The 21,792-nt window shown below is 31.4% G+C and overlaps 2 protein-coding genes and 1 pseudogene across 6 annotated transcripts; 1 reads left to right on the top strand and 2 right to left on the bottom strand.

Moving 5' to 3' along the window:
- Positions 1-7,552: 7,552 nt before the first annotated feature.
- On the top strand, positions 7,553-8,626 carry LOC133677776 (glutaredoxin-like). Its single transcript, XM_062099897.1, has 4 exons — positions 7,553-7,722; positions 7,917-8,005; positions 8,192-8,290; positions 8,410-8,626. The coding sequence occupies exons 1-4, from the start codon at positions 7,625-7,627 to the stop codon at positions 8,493-8,495; spliced, it is 372 nt and encodes a 123-aa protein (XP_061955881.1). The 5' UTR covers positions 7,553-7,624; the 3' UTR covers positions 8,496-8,626.
- Positions 8,627-8,938: 312 nt separating this feature from the next.
- LOC133677775 (anthranilate phosphoribosyltransferase, chloroplastic-like) lies at positions 8,939-13,356 on the bottom strand. 5 transcript variants are annotated; one of them, XM_062099893.1, is made up of 11 exons: positions 12,931-13,348; positions 12,496-12,743; positions 12,237-12,380; positions 11,841-12,002; positions 11,676-11,759; positions 10,647-10,835; positions 10,071-10,161; positions 9,882-9,941; positions 9,567-9,685; positions 9,310-9,444; positions 8,939-9,221 (listed from the first exon to the last, which is right to left on the bottom strand). In XM_062099893.1, the coding sequence occupies exons 2-11, from the start codon at positions 12,733-12,735 to the stop codon at positions 9,186-9,188; spliced, it is 1,260 nt and encodes a 419-aa protein (XP_061955877.1). In that variant the 5' UTR covers positions 12,736-12,743; positions 12,931-13,348; the 3' UTR covers positions 8,939-9,185. The 5 variants fall into 5 exon arrangements, 4 of the variants coding, with proteins under 4 accessions (XP_061955877.1, XP_061955878.1, XP_061955879.1 ...); XM_062099894.1 differs by having other exon boundaries at positions 12,937-13,348; XM_062099895.1 differs by lacking the exon at positions 9,882-9,941 and having other exon boundaries at positions 12,931-13,350.
- Positions 13,357-19,484: 6,128 nt separating this feature from the next.
- Positions 19,485-20,289, bottom strand: LOC133678862 (uncharacterized; annotated as a pseudogene).
- Positions 20,290-21,792: the final 1,503 nt, after the last annotated feature.

Raw genomic sequence — 21,792 nt, 5'->3', positions numbered from 1 at the left:
GTTTTATTTTTAGCTTAAATTCTTTATCTATAAATAAATATAAAATATGTGTTCAAGCTAAAATTACTAAGAAAACATGTATATTTATTAAAAGAGAAACTGAATTACGTACCTTAATACACACAAACTTAACTTGAGAGATTGAAAACAAATTATAACTAGAAGAGATAAGAAATGTTATGTGATTTTTATAGATGATTTTTTAACATAAAACTACACATTTTTCACATTTATTTATAGATGAAGAATTAAAATTAAAATTTAAACTAAAATAACTCATTTTTTAAAGATAAGATAAAGTAACATGTCCTAATCTAGCATGATATAGATCAATAGAGTCTAGCAAGCAGACATAAGAAGATATATTTTTATTCATATACATAATTAAGACATCCAGCAACAATGGTTGGATATTTACGAAATGAGTTGGATATTTATGAAATGAGTTAGAGCATATAAATAGATCATGACAGCATCTGTAACACAACATTGAGACATTCAACAATATTAATAATAATCAGTGATTATGTTTTCATTATTTGTTTGAGTAATTTGGAGTTTCCCTAATTTTTTTTAAAAAAGTTAAATCAGGAGTTTAATTGTATAAATATTGAAGTTTGATGGCCAATTACGGACTTGATTAAAGAAATTAGAAACCAAGGACCAAACTGGAAAAGACATATAAATAAAGGAACTAAAATTGACTGAATCAGGGGCTAAATTGAAGAAATTCAAAGTTTATTGATCAATTGAGGGTTAAATTGCATAATCTGAGACCAATGACTAAAGTGAAAAAGACGGCCAACTTTAGGTTTGACATCCGATTTTGACAGGAACGCAATTGAATTGATTTTTAAAATTAAAATTGCAATTGAGGACTTGATTAAACAAATCACAAATTGAAGACTGATTTGGAAATTGACATGTTTAAACGCCATTTTGTTTTAAATGAAATGGCACATTTTGGGAAATGGGTTTTTAACTGTTTCATCCACTGTTAAAAAAAACAGGCCAAAACAGTGCCGTTTTGAATGACATCATGTATCTTCTTCTTCCCTGACGTGAAAAGTTAGGGGAATAACGTTTTTCATCCCCTTCTTTGCAACACGCATTTTTGCTCTCCCTCTCTCTTCTAAAAACCAAAAAAATAATGACACAACACATGCCTCTCATCTACCACCATGATAAAGATTAGACAAGGGAGGCATGCCCTGCGGGTGGCTCTAAGGCGCCTGCACAGAGGTCACCCTAGCCACCCTACCCTATCCCTATGATTGGATAGGGGTAGGGTAGCTCCCGCTTCTATAAATACCCCGCTCAAAAAGCAGTGCATGGAGTGGAGAGGGAGGAAAAAAAAAAACAGACAAAAAAAGGGGGGAGATTATAGAAAAGAGGGTACGAATAGACAAAAAAACAAAAAGAGAAGACAGATGACAGTTTAAGAGGAGAAGACAAGGAGAGAAATTGTTCTTGGGTGAAACAGTCAGAGAGAAAAGAACAAAGAAGGGAGAGAATAAGAGAAACATGGGACGGGAGAGCGTAGAAACAAAGGAAAATAAAGAAAGAAAGAAAGGGAAAGGAAGACCAAACAGGGGAGGTGAAAAATAAAAACTAAAGCAAGAGAGAAGGAGCAACAAAAGAAAGAAAAATAAAAAAGAAGGAAACAAATGAAGAACAACCATAATTCCACCATCATTTTTCTTCTCACCACCACGAACCACCGTTGTTCCGCCACCAACACCACCAACACCACCAACACCACCACCATGTTAGCCTCCCCATCTCCTCCACTTCATCCCCCCAGCCAAGCTCCATTGTTTTGCTAATATAATTCACCCTTCACTGTTCATGGACTAGACTAGGTCTGACCCAAATAAAAAAGGCTGGGCCTAGTTAAAAAAATTCCAAAAATCCTTTCAAAAAAATTTATTATCGTCCCGTGTATTTTTTTTATTAATTTTGCTTAATATTGGTTTGTATTTTTATACCATAAAGATACAAATCCGGTATTAAAATACCTAGTTTTTGTCAAAATGTTGTAAAAAGTTATAAAAAATATATATCTTGTTTTCATACATACGACCAAGTTTTTTAAAAAATCATATTGTATTTTCATACAACAAAAAATTCAAAAATATATGTTAGTATGCATTTTGACTTTAATAACCAATTTATTAAAGCTACAAGAACTAGGCCAATATTTCAAAATTTTCAAAAAAAAATCATTTTGTTTTTTTTTCAATATTAAGGATTATGAGTTGATACGTAAAATATATTTCCGATATTAAAAAAATAGTTCTTTTATAGATATTAGAATAATTACATTTTTACTCGATGAGATAAATACATCCTTACCAATAAAAACTTTTCTTAAAACATAATAGATCAATAATTAAAAATATAATAACATCTTATTTTATATTTCAAACAAAACCTTATGTGATAGTATAAAAGACCAACTAAGATAAGAGGTTGATACACTGGGCTCCATTTCATAAATGCAGCACTGACCATGTATAGACCGACCAACAATAATGTAAAAGAACATGCCAACTTTGTCATCCAAGAGATCAATCAAAAGTAAAGATAATAAAATGGGAGTGAATATACAATGGCATTGGAGTGAATTTGATCAACACCAAGGGTGGTTTTTTCTCAGGATTCCAAAGCATCCATACCCATGCTATCCTAACCCAATTATTAGCTATAATAGCCAGTGAAAGTGAAGGGAAAAAAATACAAACAGAGCAACGGCTAGCTAACATCCTCTGTCCACCATTTGATCATCTTACCATCAATCAATGTTGGACTCCAAGAAAGAAAATCTTTAAATTATATTTTATAATAAAAATTAAATTTATAACACTAAATAAATATGAAAAAAAAATTAATTTCTTACATCGTTAAAAAAAAATACTTGTATATAAAAGAAAAAAAATTGTAGTTTTCATGTGTTTCTTTCATTCGGAAAAAAATAAAAAAAAAATAAAAAAAAATTGTAAAGAAAACTGTAAAGAGGCTCTAAAATATATTTTTCAAACTCAATATAAATTCAAAAAATTGAAAGATTATTTTAAATGAAAAAATATTGTATTTAAATAAGAAATTTATTTTTAAAAAAAACTTTATATATCTAGAAAATCAAAGTGTTATTTTGTTTCTAAGCAACCCCTTATATTTTTCCCTCTATTTTGGGCAAGGTTTCAATTTTATTTTGCTCCACCTGCAATGTTTGGTATATCACATTCTAATTCAAAAAACAAAACAAACCAAAAGAGATTTTATTTTACTTAGAATCTTGACTAGTTTTAAAAATTCCATTCAAATTTCTGCTGAAACGTTTCAATTTCATTCAATTTGTTTCGTTCTAACCAAATAATGTTTTTTTTTTAATATTATTCAAATTTACAACATTTTTTAACCTTTGCCCCATTAAGATAAAATTTCCTTAGTAAAGAGTTTGTCATGGACGTGTTTGAAAGTGTAGTTGTGATTGTTTTTTTTAAGTGTTTTTCATTTAGAAATGTAATAAAATAATTTTTTTTATTTTTTAAAAATTAATTTTGATATTAACTCATCAAAATGATCTGAAAATATAAAAAATATTAATTTAAAGTAAATAAAAAAATAAAAAATATTTAATTTTTTTAAAAACAAAAAAAATAAACAGACGACGCTAGAGTTGGTTAAATGCTTAAATCTAAAGGCCTTAATGAGTGCATGGTTGAATATGGTTTTTGTTGCTCGTTTTATATGCTTTTTGATAATCTTTCTTGATGCTGATAAGAATTTAACCGCAGAGGTTATTATGTGTCAGATTAAAAGCTTTGCATGATCTTACATGGATTTTTTCTATTAATAATTTAGATAGGTACTAGGGGCAACAACTTCACTTTTCAAGTTGTTTCGCCATCTAGAGCTGTTTTTGGCAACATAGAGAAAGAGTGATAATTATAATAATAAAACTATATATATATATATATATATATATATATATATATATATATATATATATTCAGAACTGACCTTTTGTGTGTGGATAAATGCAGGATTTTCCCCGAGACCCAGTTGCACTGAGATACTCTTCCTGTAAGGCTTTCTGGCAGTCGACAATGCACTGTGAAAGCGAGCTTGGGTTTAGTTGGATGCTAAATGCACACTCCACAGATTTTGGACCCGAAACCAAGAACCCTAGCACCATAAAGACTACAAAAACAGAACCCAACTTCACTCCTTTGCCTTCCATTTGAAAACTTGCCTGAATCTCCTCTCACTCTTTGTCTACTTTGCTCTTTCAGCTAGGTTACTAAATTTTGCTGCGTGGATCAAAGAGGAATTAAACGTGGATGTGTCATCCAAACTAAACATATTTATGTTGGGTTAATCTTTTGAAATTATCAATTCAAGACTTTGTTGTTAAGAATGACTAGATCCATGAACTAAAGTTTGCATCATATCAAAAAATGCTTTAATGTGACCTTGACTTTTTATGTCTCAACAAGTTTTGTCTAGATTATAAAATTTTATATGAATATATCTTTGCTGAAATTGAATTTAAGATATTTGAAACAAGCTACTTTGAGCATAAATTAGTGGTAATGTTATATTCAATGTATTTATTTTTTTGGCATGATCGAGTTCAATTTTTGACAATTAACTTGAGGGTGAGTTTTTCTCAAGAAGAAGGGAATAATGTAGGATACTTTCTTCATTATTTTTGGCATAATTATTTTTATTGTATTATTTTCTTAATTTTTAAGATTTTTCAGGTTTTGAGAAGTTTTAGAAGAGTTTAGCATGTAGTCTAATAAAATAAACATAACTTTTGATCCAACTATTAGATCAAGCTGAAGTTTTAGCAAAAGTTTATAAAACCTTATTATCTAGAGGTTTACAATTTCATAGTCATAGAAGGTTGGTAAGAGTTTCAAATAAAGCATATAAGTTACTTTTAAGAATTTTCTTTATTTTCCTTGTTCTATTTAGATTTTTTTTTCTATTTAGAAACACAACATGTAGGCTAGTTTATAGGGAAGATTATTATTTAGATTTTTTTTATAAAATATTAGAGATTTTCTCTCTTTCTCTATGGTTGTAACCTTATAGCTTGAAAACCTTAGATTTTATCTACTCTTTACATCATAACCTTAGATTTTATCTACTCTTTACATCATGTCACCCAATCCATACATTGCTATTTTTTATCATGTTTACATTTTAAAGGTCACAAAACTCTTTTGATTTGATTTAAAAAATATAAAATTGCATTTGTAAACAATATTACCACTCTTCTATAGGATTAAATATACAAGGAAAAAACTCTATAGAAATTAATAAAAGAATTAGATTTGAACTAAAAGATATAGTTAAGAAAGTCAATTTTGAATTTTTAGATCAAAGATCAACTCCATTTTGATTAAAAAAAAATGTGATAGGAAAATAATAATTTTAATGATAAAAATATGAAAGTATGGTATTATTCTGAAAGCATTTTGTTGATTCTTATTTGTTTTACCAATATGTGAAACAAAATTGTTGATAATAAATAATAAGCAAGTAAATAATTTAGAGGTGTTTGTTATTGTTTTTTTTTTCTTTGTTTTTGTTTGTTAAAAATAGAAAACTTGTTTGACTTAACTTTTTTTAGTTTCTTCAAACATACTTAATCTCAATCAGATACTCGAATTTAATAATACTAATATACGCGTGTTTTCTAAAGTTGTTAGGGACGTTCGGAACCCAGTCTCGGTTTGACCCTTTGCACCTTAGACCAATTATAGCTTGACCCTTCCAACATCTTGACTCGACCGTTAAATTTCCAAGATTAGGTCCTAGTCCATCCAACAATCGGATACACCAAACATGATTCAAACTTGACCCTCAAACTCTTGGGATTTATTCCTCACCTAACCATCTAAGGTGGCTAGAATTTGGTCTCAATTGCACATCTAGAGCACCTTGGACTAGGTCTCGACCTGACCCTCAGGCACCCAACACATGTCTCAACCAGGTGCCTCGAACCTAATATTGGCCTCACCTTCAGGTACTAAAGACCCAATACCAACCCAATCACTAGGGTGGCTTAGATCTAGTCTTAACCCGACCCTTAAGCCCCTAAGACTCGATCTTGATCTTACCTTATAGTGCTTCATAACCAATCCTAATTTTACTCTTAAGCATCCTAGATCTCATTGCAACCCGATCCCTAGGCACCTTAGATCTAGACTTGACGAAACATAGTAACCTGAACTTGATGATAAAATTTGATAGAAAAAACTTAAGGAGAATGTAATTTAATGAAAAAATTATAAAATGATTTCAAATAAAATAAATAGCAATTTAAAGAATAAAAACTAAATTTTAAAGATTAAAAAAGTCATAAAGGGTGAAATTGAAAAAAATATTTGTAAAAACTAAGTAAATAGGGACAAACTTTCTAAATCTGGTTAAATCTTACAAACTCATAACTCGTGAAACCCTGGATCCGAGTCCAATAAAGAAGTTTATTTTGAGCCAATTTAAAAATATCATTTTAAAAAACAAAGGAGGGTGAAATTAAAAAAAAAATCAATTTAAAAAATGATTAAAAAAATAGTAATCAAAAGAACAAGGACCAAATTTAAAAGATAAAAAAAAATTAGTGGGGTGAAATTTAAAAGGCACACCAATTTTATAAATTACTCAAGATTTAAAAAATCATAATAAAAAAATTGACCAAATCTAGAGAACCAACAAATTAAATGGTTGTTTTTTTAATGTTTAAGGGGTTGGCGCAAAAAATCTAGATAGCGAAAAAGAGAAGAAAGGAAAAAAAAAAAGTCATCGACATCAAACAATTATAAATGGTGGCACACATGCAGCCTTGTCGGGTAAGAGATGTCAAGACCTTTCAAATATCACCCGTGTTTAATGGTTGGATGACTCCACAGAATAACACGGGGATCATCTACATGCCGGCGTATACATAGCATGCACTATCATGTTTTTTAAAATTATATTTAATAAATATAATTTCCAATAATATCTCTTAGTACCTTTGAAATTTACAATAAAAACAAAGTAAAATAACAAAAAAGCCATTAGATGAAAGTTTAATTAGTTTTGTCCTTAAAGTATCAAAATAATTATATTATCTCATAAAAAATAAAAAATAAAAATACAAAAATACCCTCTTTAAGTACTTAAATAGGCATTGAATTATTTTATTTAATATTTAAATAAGTAATTTTATTGAACATTCAGATGCAAAATAACCATCGTAGCACTACACAACTTTCAAAAAAACATTTATATCATAGTCAAAATACCTCTGTTTCCCCAAAACCGAAGCTAAGTTAAGAGGTTAAATAATGGAGGGAAAATATAATAATTACAGCATTACAACAATAGAATAGTAAACTTTATCCTGAGACACCATAACTTCACGATCAACTTGGTTTTTTTCAAATAACAAAATTTGACAAGCCACCTGTGAGTTGTGTTTGTTTGCCACCGTTACCATGCCGATACAAAAGCTGAGCACACGTAATGTCGGAACACAAGACACCTGTTCTTGGTCGGTTGCTTTTGCCTCTTCTCTCTTCGCTTTCTCCTATATAACAAAACCAAATAAGCAAAAGAGAAAATGGTTTCGATGCTACGTTCTTCAATCGAGATGAGCAAACAGGCTGCGCTTAAAAAGGCCAAGGAGCTTGCTTCCTCTGCTCCTGTCGTTGTTTTCAGGTTTTATTACCATCATAACTTACAATTACAAAACTCTTTGTTTATATCTCTTGATGGTTACGGTGTAATTTAAGATGTTGCCACTTGTTTTTTTTTTTTTTTGCAGTTATATTTTATCTTTCTGTGTTTGTTTTTCTTTTTCTTTTCTTTTTTTTACCTTTCTATTATGATTTGTGAGCTTTTTCTTCATGCAGCAAAACCTATTGTGGTTATTGCAATAGGGCGAAGCAGTTGCTGACACAGGTGGGAGCAACTTACAAGGTCATTGAACTGGATGAGCTAAGTAAGATTACTGTGTTTTTCTTTTTCTTTTTAATTTTGCTACAGCTTCTTGTTTGATCCTTTGTTCCAGTTGGTATTTGTTTTTTTGATGAAAATATTAGTTTTCGTATTCATATTGATTTTACAACAAAAAAAACAAGTTTCTTTTACATCGAATACGTATGAGTAAGAATCTTCTGTTTAAAAGGTGGTGGATACGAACTTCAATCAGCACTAGGCCACTGGACTGGGCAGAGTACAGTACCTAATGTGTTCATTGAAGGGAAACACATTGGTGGTTGTGACTGTGAGTTATTTTCCCTTGTTGTTACTTGCCTCTCTAATTTTCATGGCCTCAGTTAATATGACGAAAAATCCATTGACGATCATACCTTTTTCAATGCACTTTCACTTTTGCTGTTGTAGCTGTCCTGGAGAAGCACAAAAACAACCAACTCTTGCCACTTCTCAATGATGCTGGTGCTGTTGCTATCAACTCTGCCCAGCTTTGATTAAAAATCTGTGAGACTAGATGAATCTTGTGCTAAAAGATGGGAAAACGTTTCCCACATTACCAATGTACCTGAATTCCAATCGTGGACCAAACCAAATAGAGTGTAGCATCAACAATGTTAGTATTTAATATGGGGTGATGGTTTTTTCTTTCTGTGTTTTGATTTCTGCTGCTTCTGGATTTGTGGTTCCTCCTGGATCAAAACAGAAAATGAAATTTATTTTCTGGATGTGTTGTGGATGGTGGCATCAGACAAAAATCTATCGTGCAATGATATTTAGATGAATATTCCTGAGAACTTGTTATGTAGCCTGACAACTTTGTCATTGAAGTTTAGAAACAACCTTGGCAAAATAGATTAACAGTCACTGGCACTGCCCCATGGATTCTTCTATCTGACTATCTCAAGTCACACAGAAACTCTTGACAATTCCCGAAAAAGAAAAAAGAACAAAAAGAAGCTGTCATTTAAATTAATGGGGGTATAATCTGTATATGAAACTTCCCCAAGCTAAAACACAACACATTGTAACGAGCCATTTAAGTTTTGGCTGTGTAAACATTTCTGCACCAAGATGAATCGCAAGGGTATTTATTTTGTTTTATTCACTGTTGAATTGCCAATGATGTGCCCGTATCAAGCTTTTTGTTCTTCCGATCTTCAAACTGCTTAAGTTTGGGTAAAATTTCAGGCGACCTGAGCAACAGAATCTTCTTTCACTTTCTGCAGTTGTCAACCAGGGGCGATATGAGACAACTGACAAAAGTTAAATTCTAAAATTCCCACCAATTCTAAACCAAGTGCCACTTACATTAGACATCTCTATCCATAAATTAAGTGTATTAAGAGCTTTCCCTGATAATTGCGTCTCTCGAGCCAAAACCACTCCCTCTGCTAAGCTACTAGAGCGGCCACTGACAAAGAGAGCAGCTGCTGCATTTAGGATCTGAAAAATTATTCTGGCATGAGAACTTTATTCACAAATACTTGTTCCTTCTACCACAGGTGCATATGCAAAAAGATAAAGAACTGACACTTGAAACAAAACACTCTATCAAAGAAACTCACAATGGCATCAGCAATGGCGCCTTTCTCCCCCGACAATACACGTCTTAAAGCATTTGCATTATAATCAGGACCTCCACCTTGCAAGTCAAATAGTGTACAGCGCGGAATGCCAAAGTCCACTATCAAATGCACATTTTTGTATCAGCTATTTAAGCAATCAGAGACATCTTGGAAAACCTCATTAATATGGAGTAACTAACATGCAGTTGCTCTCCAATATAAAGCAAAAGAACAAATTTATTGAAAAAAAGAGAGAAAAAACAGAAAAAAAAACAGAGAGAGGCTGAACAAAATACAAGCTTGTGATGATCTCACATGGATCGAATGAAAATTTTGATATCTTTTCGGGGTTGACTTCAAAGACTACTCCAGGTCCTGTTTTCATATCATTATCAGAGGATGAGATTTAAGCATGCGAATGTGGAATAACCAATGGCAGCCGAAGATAGCTACTACATACCCCTTGCTGGAATAATGATATTTATTTAAAGGAAGAAATCTTACCAATGGGACTCATTTCATCCAAGCCCTCTGAATGAACAACCAATGCTCTCTTCATGCCAAAGCGTTGCAATGCTTTGGCCATTTTCAGCACCTACGCAAGAACATAATAGGCAGTATGAATTGAAGGGAGATGTTCAGCTACTGCCCAAGCAAGCCCCCAATCCCCCAAGCAACATATCTCATGTGTTCATATACGGATATCAATATAACAAGAGGGAGAGAGAGAGAGAGGGAGAGAGAGGCATTTTGCAAAATAAAGCCACCGCTAAATACTTCACCCGTATTTCTTGATACCCCTGTGGTTTCTATGTAAACTTTCAGGATAAGTTAGCGGTATCAAGTTACAACTATGGAAAATCAAGGACAGAGCTATCAAAACACATCTGAAACCACAGATATAACAATTGCATCAAATCAGTATCTTAGGATCTTTGAGCTTAGTAATTAAACTGAATAACCTTAGGATACCTAAGAATAAATTGTAATCTTTTCCATACAGTGATGACCGATAAGTAAAATTTGTTGGATAGATGATTATAGGTCACAGTTGTTACAGTTCATGATACAGCAACTCACCAAATCTTCATGGAATACACCAACAACAGCAAAGGGAACACTTGCAGGATTCAGCATAGGACCCAGTACGTTGAAGATGGTTTTGATTTTCAATTTCTTCCTTACAGGGCTGACAATCTTCATTGCGGGATGGTATTTTGGTGACATCATGAAGCCGATTCCTGCTTCATTCACACATCTTGATACCCCCTAATATCATAAAAATTGAGATTAAGCTAAATAACATGCATAGAACATGTGAATGGAATTGCATATGATTTGAAATATATCTGCCTAAGCTGTGGATTATGGTTTATTATTGGAACAGCAACAGAAAGAACACAATTGGCATTATGGAAGTGACATGCCATATGAGTTTTGCTTGATGAGTTACAGTTGACAAAGTAATCCAACATGATTTGTATCATAGAAAATTTCCAGAATTTAAGAAAAAACAGAACATTAAAGTAAGAATCAAAGACGCACTATTTTCATGCCTATATAAATGAATATGGGCCATATAGCATATTCATTTATCAAGATAGCTGATTGTTCATTCCGGAGCTAGATGAGACCCCCAAAGAAAGAAATACTGTTCCAAAAGCTCAAGAGTTTACCAACAAACTGTACAATAATAGGTTTCATCGGAAAAAAGGCAAGGATTATGCCCTCAAGTGAGTCGTTCTAAAATTCAAATAACAAAAGGAAATGAGTCAGCCTACTTAAGGCTCTGATGTACTAAAGAATGCACGATGGATCAACTGGCAACTTATAGTTTTGGTGGCCCAACTTCCAAGTTAATGCTATTCGGTTAACAACTCGAGTAATGATGGAATGGGAGGAAAGCAGTAGCATGATTATAAAAATATGGTAAACACAAGCTTAATAGAGGTCGGTACTCAGTTATATTATCTTCATAGCATTGACAAATTGTTCTTTAAAGACCACTTTTTTGCCCACAACCACATCAAAAAACACACTGGTAAGAAAAAAAACAAGCTATCCCAGAACCAAACAGCCATTAATGACTTGCATAAAAGGTGAACCTACCTCTGGGTCCAGGTCAATTACTACCCCAAGTTCTTCCAATACGTCAGCACTTCCACATGCTGAAGAACTTGATCTATTCCCTTGCTGCAAAGCTAGCAGCATCATTTAGTACATCACATGGGTCCACAAATTTTAAGCATAATTACGAGGAAAATAAATTCTGACCTTGGCTACTTTAGCACCACAAGCAGCTGCAAGTATTGACGCTCCTGTAGAAATGTTAACGGTGTTTGCACCATCACCACCCGTTCCAACAATATCCACAGCATCAACCAACCCTTCCACCTTCCTGGCATGCTTGAACATTGCCCTTGCCAATCCAACAACCTAATAGCATCAACAAGCCAAGGTAATCATTATTTTCTTCTAATTATAACAGCATATTGTGGCAGTAGCATATTCCCATTAACAATAGTTTACTGCTCAAGTTAAAGTATCATGTCTAAACATTATATTCCTTACATCTAAAGAGGGAGCCATGTGGAATATGCTAGCCTTACTTGTAAAAGGAATAAATGCACTAAACTAAAAGATTTCTAACAAGATGTAAATGTTCCTTGCCTCTTCAAAAGTCTCTCCCTTGGCTCTCAGCAATACCAAGAAAGCACTGATCAAGGCCTCACTAGCATCATCAAGTAAATAATCTAATGATGCTTCGGCCTCAGATTCTGACAAATCCACCTTATTAATCAAAGATTCAATCAACTGCAAAAAAAAAGGGCAAACCCAAAAGAAAAATCACAAAAGAAATTAAAATAAATAAGCAAATTTTAAAATAACCAGAAATTAAAAAATAAATATATAAATGTGAAAGACAGACCTCATTGAATGCAGGTACGGTGGAAGCTGAATTTTCAGAAATAGTAGGCAGTGAAGCAGACACCAGACTCGCACCTTTTCTGCTTCTACCTCCACTTACATTTCTGATTATGTGACTTTGCTTCGCGTAGTAACCTGGTCGAGCACAGAAGCAGCAGTTTTTGTCTTCAAAATCGAGAACGGGCGATTTGGGCCGCTGAGATATCAAAGAAAGAGAAGCTGCAGACAAACTCGCTGCCATTGCTGCCTCTAAAAACCAAAATAACAAAAAACCCAATTCGTCAAAAACAATAAAAACAAGAATTTACATCTTGAAATCAAGAAAACTAGAAAAGGTAAGATCTTTGAATTGAAATTTGGGATTGGTTTGATAAAGGGAAAAGTCGTTGCTTTTTCCAAGATTAACAGTTGACTGCTATAAAGAGTTTGAACTCACTCTTGCCTTGAGACCAGGAGAAATTGTCTCTTATAAATCCTTAATTGAAAACGAACAAGAAAGACTCTTTCTTTTCTTGTAAAATGCAATAAGCACAAAGACAGACTTGAACTCAATGCAGCAGAGAGAGAGAAAACAGAGTCCAATAAAGGTTTCAGGCTTGGACAAGAACTGGGTGTTTTTTTTTTTTTTTTAATATGCCATGAGAAGGATAGATTTGTTTACAATATGTATTAGTATAGTATTGTACTAATTTGTTGTTTTCTGGGTTTTAAGATTGAAATGTTAATGGGCACCAAACTCGATGGTATCTGGTTTCACCACCAGCGAACCACAGCCAATTTTACAAAGATATGAACAGGCTTTTCGAGCAAGGAGATATACTTTACAGGGAAAAAAATGGTGGCTTCCAATTAGATTAGGTTAGGTGATTCCATATTACTATACCATTTTTGGATACATGAAGGTTTCTCCCTCTAAACATGACTAGAAAGTAGATCAAGTTTTGTTTGATTTATTTTTATTTAGCTAGTTTTTATATATTTTTTTAGAGTGATTTTTATGGTGTTTTTGGGTTGTTAAGTGTTTCTTGAGAATTATATAGTGTTTTTAGGTAAAAACTAGTTAAGATGAATTTTTAGGATCCAAAATGGACCCTGATTTTCCAATTGCCTAAGATGACCAGAAAATAACCAATCAGTAACTTATTGCTTGCCTTAAAAAACTAGGTGCGGGCATGGGCTTTATCATTAAAGTTGGATGCAAGAGTCAAGATATTATTACCTAGCCTTTTTATTTTTGTTTTTAGTGTTTACCTCTTTTCATTAATTATTTCTATTTAAATATTGGTTCATGTCATCCCTCTTAAGTTTTTAATGAATTGAATTATTCTTTTATTAAATAGTGATTAAACATTTTATAATTTTTTTAGTCGCATAATGCTTCAAAAAATTGTTATTTGTAACAATATTTATCCATTAAGATAAAATAAATGAAATTCATTAAAATAAAAAGGACATTCGATATAAAACATTTATATATACATTTATTTATTTATTTTCTTTGCTATGAAGATTATCTTTTTTTATATTTAATTAGCATTAACTATTTTTTTATTAGTTCATATATTTCTTAATTTATTTTATAAAGAATAAAAAAAAAGTAGATGTGTACACTTTTATGAATTATCAAAACAAATGATCAATCTATAATTTCTTTTAAATGATCAATTTTTAAGTTCTCTTAGTCGTATCCTTGAAATATATAATTTCCTTAAATTCAATTTTATGTGAGTAAAGAGAGGAGCTTCAACTTGCTGGACATGGGGAGAAAAGCAGATTTTTGAAAGTTGAGGACTGATCTGTCGATGAATATATAGATTGGAGACTGATCTGTAGTTATCCCAAAACCAGCGTCAGAGTGTGGTGCTTTTTTTTTTTTTTTTTTTTTTAATCTTTCTCGCGTATCACGTGGCATCATTGGAATTTAAAACGCTTATTGCATTTTTTTTTTTTTTCCCATTCTAGTCTGGTGATGTTCAAACCAGGCATTTTAATAAATAATTTGTATACATCCCAACCAGTCACTATTTGTTCAAATATAGTTTTTTTTTTATTTCTTGAAAAAAAAGTTAATTATTTCCATCATAGATGATGCTAGGCATCAGCCCACACTACATTACAGATCCATACTTTTTCTGAAAAAATGATATTAAGTTATGCAAACAATCTGTAGTTTATTAGTGAGAAATGATGTTTAGATGATGTAAATGTATTTAAAAAAAAATAAAAGAAATTAATGATTTGAGTTATAATATAAATTGAGATTAATGAGTTGTTTTTATTTTAATTAGATAGTAAAACAAAAGACAATGATATTAATTGGATTTTTTTTCAAAAATTATTATGATACCTTGGAAAAAAAATAGTGGGAGCACTAAACTAGATAAAAAAAAATATAAAACAAATTAGACTAGGTTAACAAATATGGAAGAACGTAATGAGAAAAAAAAACTAAAAAAATCTAAAATAAAAATTGATAGTTTAAAGAATGAAGGTAAAAATCAAAATAAATAATAAATTAGAAAGCAATTAAATTTTTTTCAATAGGAGAGTTTATTTGAAAAGAAAAATAACTCAAGTAAAAAAATCAAAATTAAAAAAAATAAGAAAAAATTAAAAAAATAGCACACCATAAATCTCATGTTGTTGTTATTAATATTACTACTACTACTACCATTATCATTATTACTATCATAATAAACTATTATTGTTACCACTATTATTAATATTATTATCATTATTAATAGTATTATTAGTATTATTATTATCATTACTATTATTGCTAATACTAATATTATTACTATTATCATTACTAATATTATTATTCTTATTATCATTATTATTATTGCTCTGACTACTAGTATAATTATCATTACTGTTATTATTACTATAGTCCTCACTAATAACATTCTTATTATCATTACCATTACTATCATTATTGTTATTATTATTATAATTATTATTTCTCCAACCACTATTATAATTATTATCATTACTACTACTACTACTCATAGTTTTGAAACCCGACCAGGTCATTGACCCGGTCAAGTGATCGGGTCACGGGTCAGATGGGTTAACCCGGGTCAACCCAAAAAAAAACCTATAAAAAAAAGATAGATGGTGCTGTCCTGGTGGGCTAGTTCTCTAACGTCTCTCTCAATGAAAATGCCAGCCTGTGAGTGGCTTTCATCACTTCAAGAACTCGCCACATCACCCTAGGTGAAGTTACCATAAGGGCCTAAGGCTCCTCCTCTTGTTCCAGTCCTTCCCCCTTTTGTTAAATTGTTATTAGCTACATAGTTGGGGGCTATTATTAAGATTTGGCCAGCAATATCATTCACTCTTGTCAGAAGTAGAGTTCTTTGAAATTCTTTCTTCGTTCTTGAGGCCAGCAAGCAAACTCCAAAAACAAACCAGAACCTACCTAAAAGATTCACTTAAAAGAGAACCACAAGACCCTACAAGATAATGCAAGAATCTTTAGCTGAACCAGAACTAGGAGATGAAGTGGTGAAACTCAAGTTCTTCCTCAGTTATGGCACTCTCTAAGCTTCCTCTCTCCACTATCTTCTTCTTGTTGTACACTTCGCTTTTTACAATATCTCAAGGTAATTGACAGAAACCCACTTGTTTATCCACTTTTTCAAGAAACTAAGAACAACCCTTTTGTGATTTTCTTGTTTTTGTGTCAAATTTGCAGCTTTATCATCGAAAATAGCAATGGCGCAAAATCAAGCCCAAAACGACGTCGATTAACGTCTATTAGTATAAAAAAAAGAGACTGGGTCTCAGGCGGGTTTGACCGGGTGGCCCGAGTCTAGGGTCGACCCGCCGAGTCGATCGGGTTTCACCAGGCCAACTCCCAAGCGGGTTTTTACCTCCACCCGGACTGGTCCCATGCCAGGGTCGGCCGGGTCCCGGGCCGGTCCCATGCCAGGGTCGGCCGGGTCCCGGGTCGACCCGCCGGGCCGGTCCGAGTTTTAAAACTTTGTTGCTACTACTACTACTACTACTACTACTACTACTACTACTACTACTACTACTATCATTGTTGTTATTATTATTGTTGTTTTTATGATTATTATTTTGATTATGATCATAATTATTAATATTATCATCACAATCATTATTATCATTAGCACCATTACAATCATAATAAATTATTATCATTATTATCACTATTAGTAGCATTACCACCACTACTACTGCTACTAATATGACTATACAATTATTATTATTATTAGTAATAGTAGTAGTAGTAACTTACACAACTTTTCATTCACACCCTAATAATCCTCTACATGAATGAAAATTGTTTGATCATAATAAAATACAAAGCTTAGCTTATCCTAGTTTTCGTTGTAAGTTGTGTTTTTCATGATAGGAATATGAATGGGTAAAAGTGATAGTAATGAGTTGACATATAAGGTTGTCCTTTTAAACCTAGATCTTGAAATCTCGAGTCAATTAGGTTGGGTTTCTATCATGACAATTCTTTGAATATAGGCTTTAATCTCATTCTTCTTAATGATTTATCAACTTGATCTCTTCTTAAAGCTTTTGTGCGAATCCACAATATTATCCTTTGACTTTACATAATCAATAGAGATAATTACATTTGAGAGAAAATACCTAACAATTTTGTGTTTTCGATGTATATATCGAGACTTACCATTAAATAACTTTTTTTTACCTTACTAATTACAAATTAGCTATCATAATGTATGCATATAGGTTGGCATAGGTTTTGACTAACTTGAAATATCCTCTAAAAAGTTTCAAAGCCACTCTGCTTCCTCACTAGCTTTGTTTAAAGCTATAAACTCAAGACTCTATAGTGGATTTGATTATGCAAGTTTGTTTAGAGGATTTCTAAGAGACTGCAGCTCCTTAATAGTAAAGATAAACTTATTTGTGAATTTTAAGTCTTTAGTATCAGATATCCAATTAGCATCGTTATACCATTTAAGTACAATCAAATATCTTATGTAATGCAGTCTATATGTTAGGGTGTATCTCATATATATGAGAACCTTTATAATGGCTTTCTAATGATCCTTACCTGGATTATTGTATATCTACTTAGTCTGTCAATTGTGTATGTTATGTCTGGTCTAATGTAGTTCAGAAACCTGGATTACTTTCTAATGGTTATTGAATATTTGAGATATTGCTTCACCAATATTATTGGGTAAATGTAGGCTTACATCATCAACTAATATCTTGGCTATATTGTTCTCAAATTTATCAAAAATCTTCTCAATGTAATGACATTAAGATAATATTAAGGCATCATGTGTTTTATAAATTCTTATTCCTAAAATCACATCTATTACATCTATATTTTTCATGTCAAATTTATTAGTCAATATTTTCTTAGTGATTTTAATGATATCAGCATTACTGCCAAGAACCAACATATTGTCTACATATAAACAAACTATGACATATATTGTATTTGTTTTTTTTTCACATAAACACATTTATTGATGTTAAAACCACTTGATAGCATTATGTTGTCAAACTCCTCATACTATAATTTTGATGATTGTTTCAAACCATTTAATGATTTAACAAGCTTACCCTCCATTATTTCCTATTTTAGAAACTTAAATCCTTCATGTTATTCCATATAGATTTCTTCATCTAAGTCCACCTTCAGGAAAATAGTTTTAACATCTATTTGGTGTATTTCAAGATTGTTAAGGGTAGCTATAACAATTAACATATGAATAGATGTTATTCTTATGATTGGTGAGTATATATCAAAGTAGTCCAAGCCTTCCTTTTGCTTGTAACCTTTTATTATGAGTCTGATGTTATATTTATTATTAGATCCATCAACCTTCATCTTCCTTTAGAATATCCTTTTTCACCCTAATGGTTTATTCCAGGAGGAAGATCCCCCAGTTCTCATGTATGATTTTACATAATGAATTCTATCTCATTATTTATGACCTCTTTCTAAAATAGTGCTTTTGGACTTGAAATTGTTTCTTTAAAACTTTGAGGTTTATTTTCTAACAAACAAGTTAGGAATTCAAGATAATTTTTTAAAGATATTTTAGCCATCTTACTTCTTCTAGGTTCCTCTTTCTTCTCAACTTCTAGAGGGTCATTATTAATAAATTCATTAGTTCTCTTAGTAGTCTTTTCTTTTTGTGTGTTTTCTAACAAGTTATGAGATTTCATGATTGACCAACTTGTTACAAAAAAGATCCCTACAACTTGGACATTTTTTTTTTTACCTTAGAAAAAAGAGTACGGCCTATGGTGTAACACCATCCACCTATCAAATTATGTAATTTATCTAAAAGAGTTAGGGTACTAACTTACATTTTTCACTATTCATACAAACAATGAAGGAGGTGGTTTTATTTTATTTTTTTCCATTTTCCCCATCTTTCTTCTTTCATTTTCATCCATCTTTTTCTAAATTTTATCATTACATTTTCTTGATTTTAAATTTATCTTTATAAATTATTTTGGCTTGTTTTTTATGAGATTATCGTAGTTTCAAACAACCATCCTGACATTTGATTTGTGCTTAATTTTAGGAGCGACTATTTTTATTATCATATAATTAAGTAAAAATAGTTTTAAAAAACAAAGTTTTTAAACCTAGTGGAGTACACCACCTAGATCATGAATTTGGTGAGTTAAGTCACAAAGCCCGAGTCGATCCAATATGTTATCTCAATATTAAAAAAAAAGTCATCATGAATTTTTTTTAAAACCAGACTATGTTTTTACTAATCGTTTGGGTTGCCTTTAGACCCACTAAGTCAATTAGGTTACGTCATGAGAACTTTCTAATGGTTTAATTTTAAAACTAAACTAGGCAAAAAGTTGATGGTCATGAGGTTTTAAAGTTGATCTGTTGGGTCAATTTAGTAATAATGCCAAATAGTTTCTTATAACCTTGATATTTTTTTATGTTTAATCTTTTTTATATGAATTACAATGTAGCGAACTCTATAAAATAATTGAATGCTAAAAGAAGATATAAAAAGTTATGTCCTTACCTGAATCACAATTTGATTTGATATATAATTCTCATTGCCACACATACACAACTTTTTGATCTCATTAGAGGCATACCCATATATGCCATCATTTACTTTACATGCTCTATGGAACTCCTCATTTCTTTATACAAAGTATTTCTTTTGGATCCCATAAGATCATTCACTACGACCATCTACCTTCAATGGTTGAAGACTATAAGCACTACTATTAACCTTCTCAATCAAGCTTACTATGGTTTATAGCCTTAATAGCCTTAAATACCATTACAAAACACTTCGACTTATTTGATTTGAACATGGAGCTTATTTATCCGTAGTCTACTAGAATCCATTTCAAGCACCTATAGTACTCTTCGCAACCCATACCTAATTTTTTTTTCCTACAAGGTAAGTGGTTCTCGGGGATCCTTAGAAGAATGGTGATTGAGTCGAGCAACCTATTAGCATGAATATATTATCGACGATCATATTGAAATATGAAGATCACCATTGCTTAACCATAAAACTATTACCCTTGTCGCATAGCACAAGGGTATCACAAGTTGATAAGTGAGGTTTATAAAGTGTAATTGATTGATATGCATATTATATTCCTAATACAAGGTATAATTTAGAGCTAATATAAAACATTAATACATTTTTCATGTAAATAAGAGGTCCAAAACCTGGATGACCACAACCATATTAGATTGTAAAAGGATAATTAATAGTTATGTTACACAATATGACCAACACATATTATTATTATTGATATGGATATTATTGGAAAAACTTAAAGAACTGATGTTGAAAATATTAAGAGGTCATCAAGAAAAGTGTGCTTATGTTTATATTGATGAGATTTCAAGAAAGGAAAAGAGGAAATGTGAAAATAAAAAAAGAAGGTTAGTGTCTTATAGGAGGAGAAAGTGTGAAGGAAATGTGAATATAAGAAAAGAAGGTTAGTTTCTTGTAGGAAGAGGAATAATGTAGTGTGGTAAATAAAATAATAACAATTTGCTTGGATAGTTGAGGAAGTGTTTGATGTTGTGGGGATGGTTTTGGGGGTACTTTATTCACATTTAGTGTTGACGAATCTTATATGTATTGTTTAAGGGTTTTGGTTATCTTTTTTGTAGAAATTTGTTCCAAAGTTTTGAAAGGTTCGACTGGTTTTTTCATGGTCTTCTAGCTTTAGTTTACTTTCTGAATTGTAGAGTGATTAACATTTGGACCAAATGATTTTTATAGGTTTGCTTTAAAATCAAGTAAACATTAATTTCTTATTTGTCCATAACTATAATAGTGGAACTGGAAATGATGCATTTTATAAAAGATAGATATGTAATTTAACACTTAGGTTATGAGAAAAGTCTATTAATTATGTGGAAAACTTCCAATCAATCTTTGATTTTGTATAATATGCCTATAAAATTATAGGAGTAATACTAATAAAATTAACAACCTAGGAAAACTAGGATACTAGTTGTCATACCTAATTTTTAGGTTTTTCCCCAAATTTACCTTTTTCTTATTAAAAATAATAAAATATAATATAATAAAATAACAAAAAGAATGACAACTTGGCAAAAACAGGTTGAGAAGAGTTTCAAATGCATGGAGGAATCAAGCTGTAATTTTGGACAAAATTGAAAGCCCAATCATACCCCATTATATCCAAAGACTGAAGAGATAGTACAAATCCAAAGTCAAATTAAATGATTATTAGACGAATCTGCATAAAAATTAAGTCTAGGAATTTTATTTTTTTGAATATGCCAATTTGATTTAATCATGAGCCAAATTAAAGGTTTAATTATGTTTAAGAATTAATTTGGGTCAAATTAAAAGGTTTAATTAGGTCTAAGGACTTAACTATACTTTTAATGGGTCAAATTTAGTTGAAAACAGGGTTGAAATTGAAGAAACTAGAAGTTTAAAGGTGAATTGAGGGCTAAATCAATGAATTTCAAAACCAAGGATCAATTTGAAATAGGCACATTCAGAGGCTGAAATCGACTGAAATCAGGGGTAAAATTGAAATTTTTGAAAATGTGAAGGATAATTGAGGATGAAATTGAGATATTCAAGACCAAGAATCAAATTGGAAAAAAAAACACTAGACTCATAGGGTCATTTTAAGATTTGCTAGGGGTGGGATTAGATTGATTCTTAAAATCAAAATTCAATTGAGGACTTAATTGAATAAATTAAAAAATTAAGGGTTGAAATTGAAATAGGAGATTTTTAAACTTAAATAAACCCTAAACACCAAACACCAAAACTATGCTCTT

Source organism: Populus nigra, chromosome 18, assembly GCF_951802175.1.
Source record: "Populus nigra chromosome 18, ddPopNigr1.1, whole genome shotgun sequence".
Classification (NCBI taxonomy): domain Eukaryota; kingdom Viridiplantae; phylum Streptophyta; class Magnoliopsida; order Malpighiales; family Salicaceae; genus Populus; species Populus nigra.
This window is presented reverse-complemented; position numbering and strand designations above follow the sequence as displayed.

Excerpts from the sequence above, each read along its gene's own strand:
- LOC133677776 (XM_062099897.1), top strand. The coding sequence starts at position 7,625 with ATGGTTTCGATGCTACGTTCTTCAATCGAGATGAGCAAACAGGCTGCG. Across the intron at positions 8,006-8,191 it reads CATTGAACTGGATGAGCTAA|GTGGTGGATACGAACTTCAA; the intron begins GTAAGATTACTG and ends TCTGTTTAAAAG. Across the intron at positions 8,291-8,409 it reads ACACATTGGTGGTTGTGACT|CTGTCCTGGAGAAGCACAAA; the intron begins GTGAGTTATTTT and ends TTGCTGTTGTAG.
- LOC133677775 (XM_062099893.1), bottom strand. The coding sequence starts at position 12,735 with ATGGCAGCGAGTTTGTCTGCAGCTTCTCTTTCTTTGATATCTCAGCGG. Across the intron at positions 12,381-12,495 it reads CCGTACCTGCATTCAATGAG|TTGATTGAATCTTTGATTAA; the intron begins GTCTGTCTTTCA and ends TTTTTTTTGCAG. Across the intron at positions 9,686-9,881 it reads AAAATTTTCATTCGATCCAT|TGGACTTTGGCATTCCGCGC; the intron begins GTGAGATCATCA and ends TGCATTTGATAG.